The sequence below is a fragment of the Scylla paramamosain genome, chromosome 3 (genome assembly GCF_035594125.1).
Source record: "Scylla paramamosain isolate STU-SP2022 chromosome 3, ASM3559412v1, whole genome shotgun sequence".
NCBI classification, from domain to species: domain Eukaryota; kingdom Metazoa; phylum Arthropoda; class Malacostraca; order Decapoda; family Portunidae; genus Scylla; species Scylla paramamosain.
The window spans coordinates 14,315,702-14,327,500 of NC_087153.1; the positions used below are offsets into that span (position 1 = coordinate 14,315,702).

At 40.6% G+C, this 11,799-nt stretch overlaps 1 protein-coding gene across 2 annotated transcripts in view; it reads right to left on the bottom strand.

Moving 5' to 3' along the window:
- Window positions 1-255: 255 nt before the first annotated feature.
- LOC135091076 (G-protein coupled receptor GRL101-like) overlaps window positions 256-11,799 on the bottom strand; it is a 214,069-nt gene continuing 202,525 nt past the window's right edge. The window contains exons 10-14 of one of the 2 annotated variants that reach the window (XM_063988443.1): window positions 7,128-7,262; window positions 4,013-4,132; window positions 2,293-2,454; window positions 476-882; window positions 256-275 (exon numbers count right to left, since the gene is read on the bottom strand). In XM_063988443.1, coding sequence (XP_063844513.1) covers window positions 668-882; window positions 2,293-2,454; window positions 4,013-4,132; window positions 7,128-7,262 — 632 coding nt within the window. In that variant the 3' untranslated portion in view covers window positions 256-275; window positions 476-667. Of the gene's footprint in view, window positions 276-475; window positions 883-2,292; window positions 2,455-3,307; window positions 3,367-4,012; window positions 4,133-7,127; window positions 7,263-11,799 lie in introns of those variants that run through there. The other variant, XM_063988452.1, reaches the window with a different exon arrangement.

The following is an 11,799-nucleotide window of genomic DNA, read 5'->3' on the forward strand; positions in this document are numbered from 1 at the left end:
GAATGTTGCTGTGTGCTGCAAACAAGTAATAGGAAGATTGACCTGTGTAAAATGTAGCAAAAACTGCAACAATTAAAGAATAGTTTTGGCTCGCTGGATGATTTGAATAAACATGACGCCAGTGCTGTAGAGGAACCAAGGCAACTCTGGAAGCTTACCGCAATACTTTTCGTCAGACTTATCCTTGCAGTCAAACACTGAGTCACACTGAACGCTTTTAGACACGCAGTGACCGCTGAAGCAACGCCACTGGTCTTCGCCACACGTGTTGTTTGCTGTATCGTGGATGAAGAGCGTACGTCAGACAAGGTTGGAAGAATATCTGCACTTAAACTCTTAAAACAAACTGTCTGTTATAGCCAGATATTTACAGGCATCACCATTAAATATTCAATGGACATAACTTTGGAAACTATTAGTCATCCTGATATTTTATCTTCATAAGCTATCAACATGACAATCGTGCAATACTCACCGCAGTAAAGCTCGTCTGAGCTGTCAATACAGTCCGGGTTGCTGTCACATCGACCACTCCGGGGAATGCACTGACCAATCCTCACACACCGCCACTCGTCTGAGGTGCAGCCCGCTTGATCGGTTTGATCTGGGGGCGGAGGCTCAAGTGGAGAGAGGCCCCCCTTCCCCTATAACTCACTGTCACTCAAACTCACACACACACACACACACACACACACACACACACACAGGCGCGCACATCAATGGTGGCATTTCCTGCAAAGAAGGTGACAAGGTTAAGGGCAGTTTCACCTTTACAGTGCATCTCGTCAAAACCGAGTTCGCAGTCCTCGATACCATCACACTTGGCCTTGTCGGGGATGCAGCTGCCGTTCAAACACCGGAATTGTTTTGGGCCACACGCTCCTGAAGGGGGAACGAGGAGAGAAGTAGTGCAATGAAGGTAAAAGGGATTCAGGAGCAGTGTTGTAAGAAAATCGTCGTAAGGAGAAGGACCAATTTCGTGCAGTAACGAGTAAAATAAAAATGAATAAGAAAAAAAAAAAAAAGAGGTAAGGAGAATTTAATGTGAATTCCAGTTTACGCACACACGAGCACACACACACACACACACACACACACACACACACACACCACGATGCACCATCCATGCCAGTCTTGTTTTGCTTGCAGACGGTAATGACAAAGAAAATGTGAGACGTTGGTGACCAGAGGATGAGTGGCTGTTATGGTCACTGGTATTGAGACGAGCGTGAAGAAAAAGAGGAGGACGGTTTGCCTGACTCTTCGACCTTCCCTGCTTTTATTTTTTCTTTTAACATATAATGACCATGAAGATATACACGGAGCTAGATTATCCTTCCTCATTTTTTTTAAACTCTCCCATTGTATGCTAATGGAACAACGATCATGAACATTTTTTTCACTATTATTTTTTTCTTCCGCTACCCCTTAGTACGTCTTTTATTGTCAGATATAAAGACAGATATACTGTATGCCTTCCTGAGGACACTCCGGTTCCGTCGCTTCTAGAAAATATTCTTTGCATTCTGACAGTGTTGAATGGTTGTGTCTTCGTCAAATAACACACACTGCTCACACCCACTGAGCTCTGCGTTCCTTAATCTTCTCATCTACTTAGAACCCACCAGTTGTTAGGATCTTTTAGGGAGACTGTCATCAAATTAGAGTAATGAATGTGAGAGAGGGAAAAAGGGAACATCTGGAGTTGCTGCAGAAGGTTACTCGACTTTTGACTGCGACTATGCACGGTAATGCGCTGCAGAACACTCAGTAAGAAGGAAGGAGAAATAGTATTGTCGTTTAGATGGTCGATAAATGTATGAACAACTGAAACGCAAAACCAAAGGAGAAATATCGTAAAAAAAAAAAAAAAAAAAAGAAAATATGATAATTTCAGATTGGTACTCAGGAAACAATGAGTATGTAATAATGATATACTAAATTAGACTAAGGATGTTGTAGATAAAGAAAAGTTAAAAACGAGGTTAATTCCTGTATAAACCGCAAGATGGGGTGAACGGAAGCGAACATAAATTATTAAATAAGAAGAGCCGATGGAAAAAGAAAAGGCATAGACAAAAATAAAGATAATAAATTAAAAAGTAATGATGAAGATTTTCTCGCCTTCAAACAAACCCACTGATACCAAGAATGGCGTGGAGACAAAGGAGACATGAGCAAACAGTTAGCTAAAGGTTGATGTTATGAAGACGAAAAAATGACATGCTCAACTCAACTTCAGTATGTTGCACACAGAAAGGGCAATCACACACGTTCAATAAACACTCTTACCTTCCTCGCCGCAGTGTTCTTCGTCTTCTCCGTCCAAGCAGTGCCTTTGCCCGTCACACAGGAGGATGCTCGGCAGACTCCTCAGATCTTTACACTGGAAAAAGCTAAACCGTTTCTGCTTCGCTTCTGCCGGATGCCTAAACATCTTGTTCTTATAGTCGTCTGCAAGGGGGAAAACAGAGAGAGTACTTGAAGAAGCCACGATTATCACTCAGAAAAATGACCAGACAAACATACAAAACACTCATTCCCGCTCCAGCACGCTCAATGACTGTTGATGAGGATGAAACATTTACGTTCGTGTTCTGCATTTTCAGTTTTCATAAGATCTATTTTTCAGAGGCCAAAGAAACTGACTGTCGGGTCATCATGAGTGTTTTCCTGTAATGACGATGCAGACTCCTTTTCAAACTATCATATGAATCAAGATAACAAACCTCTCCTCCCGTGAAGCCGCTTAGGCAGACGATAGCGGGCCGAAGATAACCAGTCTTTTATACTTACTTGTGGTCAATAAATCACCTATCTTTCTACGCATCAAAGGTCTGTGCTGGTTGCAAATAAATGTAATTCCACCTCCTCGTTTGTCAGACGCTGTTGCGTTGCCATTTTCGACACCAATCGGTCGTCTCTTCTAAGGCTTTGGTCTCTCAGCACGGCTGTTTTCAAAGACCACAGAAATGAATGGCCAGGTTCTCAAGAGAGTTTCTCTTCTAATAATTATGTAGAAATCTTATTAATCTATCACTAGAGCTATATAAATAAAAACGTATAACGTTAACTACAGCCTTTTGAATGTATTGGTGGTGCGGCGCAGAAGTGTTTCAGCATATGGACCTAAATCTGATCTCATACTTGTCTCCCGGCCCACCTCTCCGCCACATCGTCGGGGACTCTAATGGATCACCTGGCACCAGAAAGTATGGGACGTCATACTCACTGCCAAGAGCTCCCCGTGTGCCAGAGCATACATATAATTTACGGGTTTATTTACAGGCATTCACCCGCCGCTCACATGTAAGCTGTCGTCGTCTAGATTGCTCGTCCTGCCCGCTCCTTGTGGTTCTTTTTTGCCTGAAAGGAACACAATGCGAGACTCTAAGGAGATTTGTATTATACAACTTCAACTTCTTCCTTTTAATTCATTCAGTTAGATGTTCAGCTTTTCGTTGGTTTGTGTGGTGTGATTGTTGACAGCAAGTTAGCTATATAAATTGAGCTACACACACACACACACACACACACACACACACACACACACACACACACACACACACACACACACACACACACACACACACACACACATACATACAAAGATGATGTAGGGATGAATCTGCGTTGTTGTTGTTGTTGTTGTTGTTGTTGCTGATGATAAATGTAATAAGGAGGAGGAGAAGGAAGAGCTAGATACTATACATACAGAAAATGAGGTAAAGGGACATGAAATAAAACTACAACAATTATAATAATAATAATAATAATAATAATAATAATAATAATAATAATAATAATAATAATAATAATAATAATAATAATGATAATGATAATAACAAAAATAACAACAACAACAACAATAACAATAAAAAAAAATCACAATACAATGAAAAAAAGAGGAAGGGAAGGGAAGGGAAGAGAAGAGAAAGCAAGGCAGGACAGGGTGGAAGGATGGATGGATGCATGGATGGATGGATGGATGGAGCTACGGCGTGATACTAACAACAGCCGAACTCCGTCAGGTCCTCTCCGTAACAGTGACGGATGCCATCGCAGATAAACTCCTTCGCGATGCACCGGCCATTGCACTCCACGGATTTCCCCTTCAGGCACTCTGTCACACCTGCCGGGGCGGAGAGCAGCACGTGAGCAGGTGTGTGAGATGGATGGATAGATAGATAAATAGGTAAATTGAGAGAGAGAGAGAGAGAGAGAGAGAGAGAGAGAGAGAGAGAGAGAGAGAGAGAGAGAGAGAGAGAGAGAGAGAGAGAGAGAGAGAGAGAGAGAGAGAGAGAGAGAGAGAGAGAGAGAGAGAGAGAGAGAGAGAGAGAGGTAAATCTTGCTTTTCTTAGAACCATTTTAAAAGAGTACACTTAAGAAAAAATAAAAATAAAATAAATGTCTAAAAGTTGCTGATGACGAAAAATCATGAATGAAAAGGTTAAATGTGATATTCGTAGAAACAATAATGATGAGGTGGGAAGCATGGAAGTGCAGGTGGGATGATCAGGTATTGATGAAGACTGAATGTGATCGTGCAGCATTGAGATGGAGAGCGAGAGGTAAAAAAAAAAAAAAAAAAAAAAAAAATATATATATATATATATATATATATATATATATATATATATATATATATATATATATATATATATATATATATATATATATATATATATATATATATATATATATATATATATATATATATATATATATATATATATATATATTTATTTATTGTCATGTTATTGGCCGAGTTTACCTTGAATGGGATCACGTTTTCTTAGTGTCCCCGTGTTCCGGTTACCTGCCATTCGGACATTATCCTTATTATTGTTATAAGTAGTGTAAGGCTTATTTACCCATTTTATATCATGTAGTATTATTCTCTTCATAATTTAAGTTCTCTATATCTTTATATGTATAAGGAAGGGAGTATAATTGAGGTGAAATACGTTGAAAACGAGGGGAGCTTGAGTGGGCAACAACACATTCCAAGGAGGGGAAAAATCAGAGCGCCTTAGGTCGTGAGGAAAGGTGGAGGGAAGGCGTCTCTCAGGGAAGGATCTTGGTGTGGATTGGTGATGGAGTGAGTTTGTGGAGGTATTAGTGGTGTAGCGGTATAACCTTGATATCCAGGGTCAGGTTAGTGAGTCTTTTGTGGTACCAAGAGCTCTTGTCCGCTGAAATTCGGTTGTTGAGTTGTGCCGGTGACGCTGTTGGGAGGGGTCATAGGTCAAACTGGCAGCCATTTTGTGAGTGGAGGTTGTGGTGTATTCCTTGGAAGTTGGTGTTGTGGTGTATTGGTGATTTTGAGGACGAGATTATGGTGTTATGGGTAATCTTTGGTGATAATGGTAATCTCTTGTGAGGCTTGAGGAGGTGAAATACGGGAATTATTGTCTGGGGACGCGGAAATGGCGTCCGGGTAAATTCCTGCGGTTGAGGGGAAATATTTCTGTGACTGGTGGAGGTGTAAACGGGTTCTGGTGACGTGGGAAGTGACGAGAACGTCATGTAGTAACGTGTGCTACCTCATGTTGTTTGTGAATTATTATTAGTATTAATATATGTGCTTGTAACATAGAATAATCGTGTTTTCTACTCCCCCAACAACAATCTGGTATTAGAGGTAATTCCAGGTGTGCTGAGTCAAGGTAAAGGTGGAGTAAGAGATAATTCTGACGATTTCGGATAGGTCGGGTAGGCACTCGAAGCCTTTAAAAATCCAGACCTTTAAAACCTTCCGGGATCAGTGTAACGTCCACTTTCTTGGAGAGATAACCGGGATCGTACGATCGCAGGTAAGTAGGCGATCGTGACAATATATATATATATATATATATATATATATATATATATATATATATATATATATATATATATATATATATATATATATATATATATATATATATATATATATATATATATATAATCTCATTGAATGTGATAGCTAGTTGAGCATTTATTATTTTTCTGAAGATATTTTCCTTATATCTTATGATTGTCTTATATTCATATATATATATAATATATATATATATATATATATATATATATATATATATATATATATATATATATATATATATATATATATATATATATATATATATTATATATATATATAACATCTGAAGAAGAAACATAACATAAACATCACAAGAGGAATGCTAGTAGATAAAACGGAGATCCTAACTACATGCCCAGACACCAGGCGTCTCCCCATCTTAGAAGCACTATATATAGAAGAGACAAACCCTACATTAAAACAACAATCCGAAGACCTACAAGCATTACCAAGCGCGCGAAGACCCAGCTTGGATTGCAGCCCAGCACAGCCCGCGACAGCCGTCAGTCAATCAGAGACCAGGACGCGCAGCGGGTGACAAGCCTACCGGTATAAATACGCCCCCGCAATCAGCTTGAGCCATTCTCTCCGACACCCTCAACACGGATAGACCTTCGCTACTGAAGAAGGGTCAAGGACCCGAAATCGCGATCTAGCGAAAATGACTAGCTTCGGCGAAGTCATACAGCCAATTAAAAAAGAATATAAGACAATCATAAGATATAAGGAAAATATCTTAAGAAAAATAATAAATGCTCAACTAGCTATCACATTCAATGAGATATGTATTAGAGAAAGACTCCTGCCCATATACACCCTTAATATATATATATATATATATATATATATATATATATATATATATATATATATATATATATATATATATATATATATATATATATATATATATATATATATATATATATATATAATGATGACAAAACGATAACATAAAATGGAATGAAATGGACATTAATGTTAAGTCACCTCTTGTTGAGAGGAAGAAATAAAAAAAAGTAGGAGAAAAATGATAAAATAAAATCGATCTTGATCTTAAGTCTTCTGACCTTATGGTGTGTCAGTGATTTGATAATAAATTCGTTAGTAAATAGAAAAAAAAAAAACTTAAGACTGACAGAAAGAAAACAAAGCAGGTGAGGTGAGAGGGACAAGTTACCCGACTTCAACGCGTCTGCACACACCACTTCGCCGTGCCTTGGGGGACCGTCACCTCCACCAGGTCACCGCACACACGTACCTGAGTCATTGACATACACGTGCCTGCAGTCCACCTCATCCTCACAACCCTGACAGTCACACTTTGAGTCGCACACGTTTCCTTTGAAGATACAGCGGCTGTTGTGGCAGCGGAAGTGCTCCTCACCGCAAGTACCTGTGGAGGAACAGTGAAAAGAAACTGGTTAGCAGGGTAAGGGGAGGGAGAGGAATGATTAATTAAAAAAATGGAAGACGCCGCGGTTATATGACTCCGCTGCAAAATGTTAAGAGCAACTAAAATGTTAAGTTAGAATAATAGTGATAGTAATAATAAAGTATTAGTAAGGTAAAAACACGATACATATCAGTAAAAAGAAGAGATATAAAAAGAAATGGGATTAATCAGCGATAAGTGAAGTATTTGATTGCATTAATTTCAAGTGACACAGGGAGAGGAAGCATTCAGTATAGAAGACTTCGTACCTAAACCCACTTATCACCTTCATCCATGAAATTGATCTAATCCTGAAATCTTATCAACCAGGCATTTAAAAAAACGTGACTAGTAAGCATGTAGCAGTCAGTCATCCGCCACTCATACATTATTACTCTTGGGATCACGCCACGGTGGGGAAAGTAACCGGGAATTATTGAGTTAATGAGAGTGAAATACTGTGCTTGGTGATGTGGGAGATGCCGCGTTTAACTCACAACCAAGAACTGCACTGATTCAGTCCACTAAAAAGTAGAGAGGCCTCGGATTCAGGGTGATAATGTGTGAGGTCGGACCCGTGCATGAGTGAGGAGTCAGGAACCCTGTGTGCATGTGTGTGGGGGGGAGAGGGTGAAGTCACGAACGACCAAGAATGTTTCCGCCATACCAAACCGAGAGAGAGAGAGAGAGAGAGAGAGAGAGAGAGAGAGAGAGAGAGAGAGAGAGAGAGAGAGAGAGAGAGAGAGAGAGAGAGAGAGAGAGAGTAGTAAAATTAAGTAAATTAATGCCAAAAAGTCCTACAGGTCTGAATGAATGAATGAATAAATGAATAAATAAACTCTCTCTCTCTCTCTCTCTCTCTCTCTCTCTCTCTCTCTCTCTCTCTCTCTCTCTCTCTCTCTCTCTCTCACAGGGGCGGAGTGGCCATATTCCAGGAACATTTCATCGCAGCATCTCAGGCATTCGCATCCATATTCGAATCTCTGCTAATATAGATCAAAGTATTTGCATCTGTATTGGAATATTTGGGAAGGTGTTTTTATTCGTTGAATTATTTGCCGGAAAAAAAAAAAATATATAACGTTGTTTTATTGTCCGAGATAAAAACACATTTCACTACTGACTGCACCATGAACGATGTGTGTGTGTGTGTGTGTGTGTGTGTGTGTGTGTGTGTGTGTGTGTGTGTGTGTGTGTGTGTGTGTGTGTGTGTGTGTGTGTGTGTGTGTGTGTGTGTGTGTGTGTGTGTGTGTGTGTGTGTGTGTGTGTATGAGTGTGAAAATTCTCTCTTCTTTTGTTAAGGCTGTCATTAACTTCTCTGACTGCCAAATCGATTATAAACCCAAAAGTCCAAAATAATGTGACTTGCGATTCGAATTCCCGTGCACAAACAGAAACTGAACCGGAGCTTAAAATAACTTGACAATCACATGACTTCACTTCCGATCACCTTCATACTAAATTTTACCTAACCTGCTGGAAGGAGATACGTGTTACAAGGCCGCGGAGCAACAGTCATGATGGGAACTGAAAGAAGCTCGGTAAGAGAACGCCAAGCTCATTTGTGATTTGAGGAAGGAAGATGAATTTTTTTTTACCTTGCACTCATGACACAAAATGGCATCGACTCAATGAATTCCTGGCGACAAAGTAGCTGTGAAGGAAGCAGGTATGACGAGAATGACAAACAAGGGAGATTCATAACTTTCACTACAGCCTGTTTAAAACTAATGTACATAAATGCGGTCTGGACTAGGAATTGGAACCGGGCTAATTATTTTTGTGGGGACTGGCACACTATCCTGACGAGAGAACAAGGAGATGAAGAATACAGGCGTAAGTCACACAGTACAAGAAACACCTGACATCCTAACACCGACCACAGGCAAGCTGGTGAGGCGTGAGGTGGCCTGAAACACACACCTTTATGGCGGCAGCTGCGTGGGTGGCGTGATGGCAATTTAGTGACGCTTATAAACCCAGCAATCTTTCCCTTTCTTTCTTTATCTCTATTAGACCCTCTTGGAAGTTACGGCATGGCTCACGTAATGGCGTAATGTGAAACAGGATAAGAGTTCTGAAAAATATGGTATTTTCTTGCGTTTCGTAAATGCGACCAAAGTATTCACAAGAACATAAGAACACAAGAAAATAAGGGGGGCTACAAGAAGCCTTCAGGCCTATACGAGGCAGCCCCTCTGTTAAATATACCTACCTAATACTTCCACTTGTCATCCTCATCCATGAATTTGTCTAATCAATTAAAACTCCTTACCGAGTCAATTCTTTCTTATATCTTTTTATTAATCTAACTTTGTCAAGCATGAACTAGTTAATTCTTGTCCTAACCCTATTATTTCTCGTCCTGGAGAGATATTCGGAACACGGCATGATGAATTTGTGCAGGTCCCTTGATAAGTATGCCCGGGAGATGTACTCGTATTTGGACAAGGTGCTTGTGTCGCCCATATTGCTCTCTCTGATGCTAATGGGCTTGGAGTGATATTGGCTGGAGAGAGAGAGAGAGAGAGAGAGAGAGAGAGAGAGAGAGAGAGAGAGAGAGAGAGAGAGAGAGAGAGAGAGAGAGAGAGAGAGAGAGAGAGAGAGAGAGAGAGAGAGAGAGAGAGAGAGAGAGAGAGAGAGAGAGAGAGAGAGAGAGAGAGAGAGAGAGAGAGAGAGAGAGAGAGAGAGAGAGAGAATGACTGCAGGCAGGCAGGCAGAAAGGCAGGGAAAAAACACAGATATGAATGACTGAATAACGTAAACAAAGAGACGCAGAGATGGAGGCAGTATACTTTTTGAATGAGGAATTTTTCGCATAGTAATGAAGTTTTTTGATGCGTTTGAATTGCCGAGCACATATTTTTATCTGAACAATTCTGAGCATGTTGTGAAAATGCGGTTAGAAGCTAGTACTGAATTATGAACATGCACTGCAAACACGACATATGACGATTAATTGACTGAGTGGCTTGGCTGAGTGGCTTGGCTGAGTGGCTTGACTGAGTGGCTTGGCTAAGTGGCTTGGCTGAGTGGCTTGGCTGAGTGGCATGAAGCCGTCGCATGACATGTGGCGAACCCCTCACCATCTTCCAATCTCTCGTATACAAGGCTAGAAACGTAAGGCATTCGTGCTAATTACTAAATGCGACCCCGTAATGAAGCAGTGTGAATGCCAAGCGTTTGATATAATCGCAGATGCGTCACTCAGCATGCAGGTACCACAGCGGAATCTGCCTAAATTGTGGTCTTCTGATGAAACTCTCTTCAAGTTCAAAGACCACCTGGGTTGTTTGTGAATGAGTAACTCAATATCTATGGAACAGGAAGGTAAAAATTTTGAAACACGAGACCTTCCGCTTCTTGATAGGCATGATGCGAAAGGCAGAGAAAGGGAGAGAGGAGAAGGTAAGGGCAGGGGGTGCACACGATGCTGTCCTTTGAACCTGAATCAAATCCCACGCTGAGTGAACACAGTGACAATATTTACTTGTTTTGATCTTTGATACAAAATATATTATAGTCTGTGGAATTTGTTTGTGGTGGATACACTGGGACGGGTCCTTTACATAATCTGTCTCTAGTCATGTTTTCCAAGCGACTCCGGTCACCTTCCCCAGTGCCCCTTCTTTCTGCTTGTCTCCCTCCCTAGCTCACACAGCGCCGCGTATACCGCAGAGCCTCAGCGTTCACAGTACGTCACCTGAGACTTGTTTCTGTACACACGGTTCAGATGCTCATCGCAGGTGACTGGATGCGGCTCATAAGAATATTCCGATACGCTTCTCTATATGCAAATCTGAAATTATCTCAAGAAAATTCTTCTACGGCATGGCACTCTTTCCAGTCAACGACCTCATCGATACGGGAAGCTACCCATGATTCTGTCATTTATGGCGTTGCTGCATTCACGTCTTGAGAAACGACAGCATGCACGTTCCTATTTTCAATTCTTTGGAAGATTTTAAATATTTCCACATTCATGCCCCGCCAAGTAAGGGATAAAGACAATCTGGCATTGTCGTCGTGCTGCCACCGGTATAGTCATCACCATAATGCAACTAATACCGCCACTCTTCAGTATAATTATTATCAGCAACAAAAACGTCACTAGTAGTAAAACAGCCAACACGGAAACGACCAAAGGTGAGTCGCGTTGTATCACAGCACCAGGCATAACACAATGACAGGTGCGGCAATAGAAGGTGTAATACGAAGGATTAAAAGATTTGACCTACTATGGCATTATTTTTGTTCTTAAATCTATTTACTTATATGGTAGGTGAATTACTGATTTCCACAGTTTATCCTTGTTTCTTCGTCCTAATTTTTGAATATGAAAGCCAAAACAATAGAAATACAGAAAAAGAAAAAAAAAAGAAAACTTAATATTTACGCATGCACGGGCGAATGAACGGTTGGGCTGGATCGTGCTAAAGTGAAAACTCCGTTTAAATTCAATCAAACCAAGAGTCGCCTGCACCTCCACGCGGGAGTG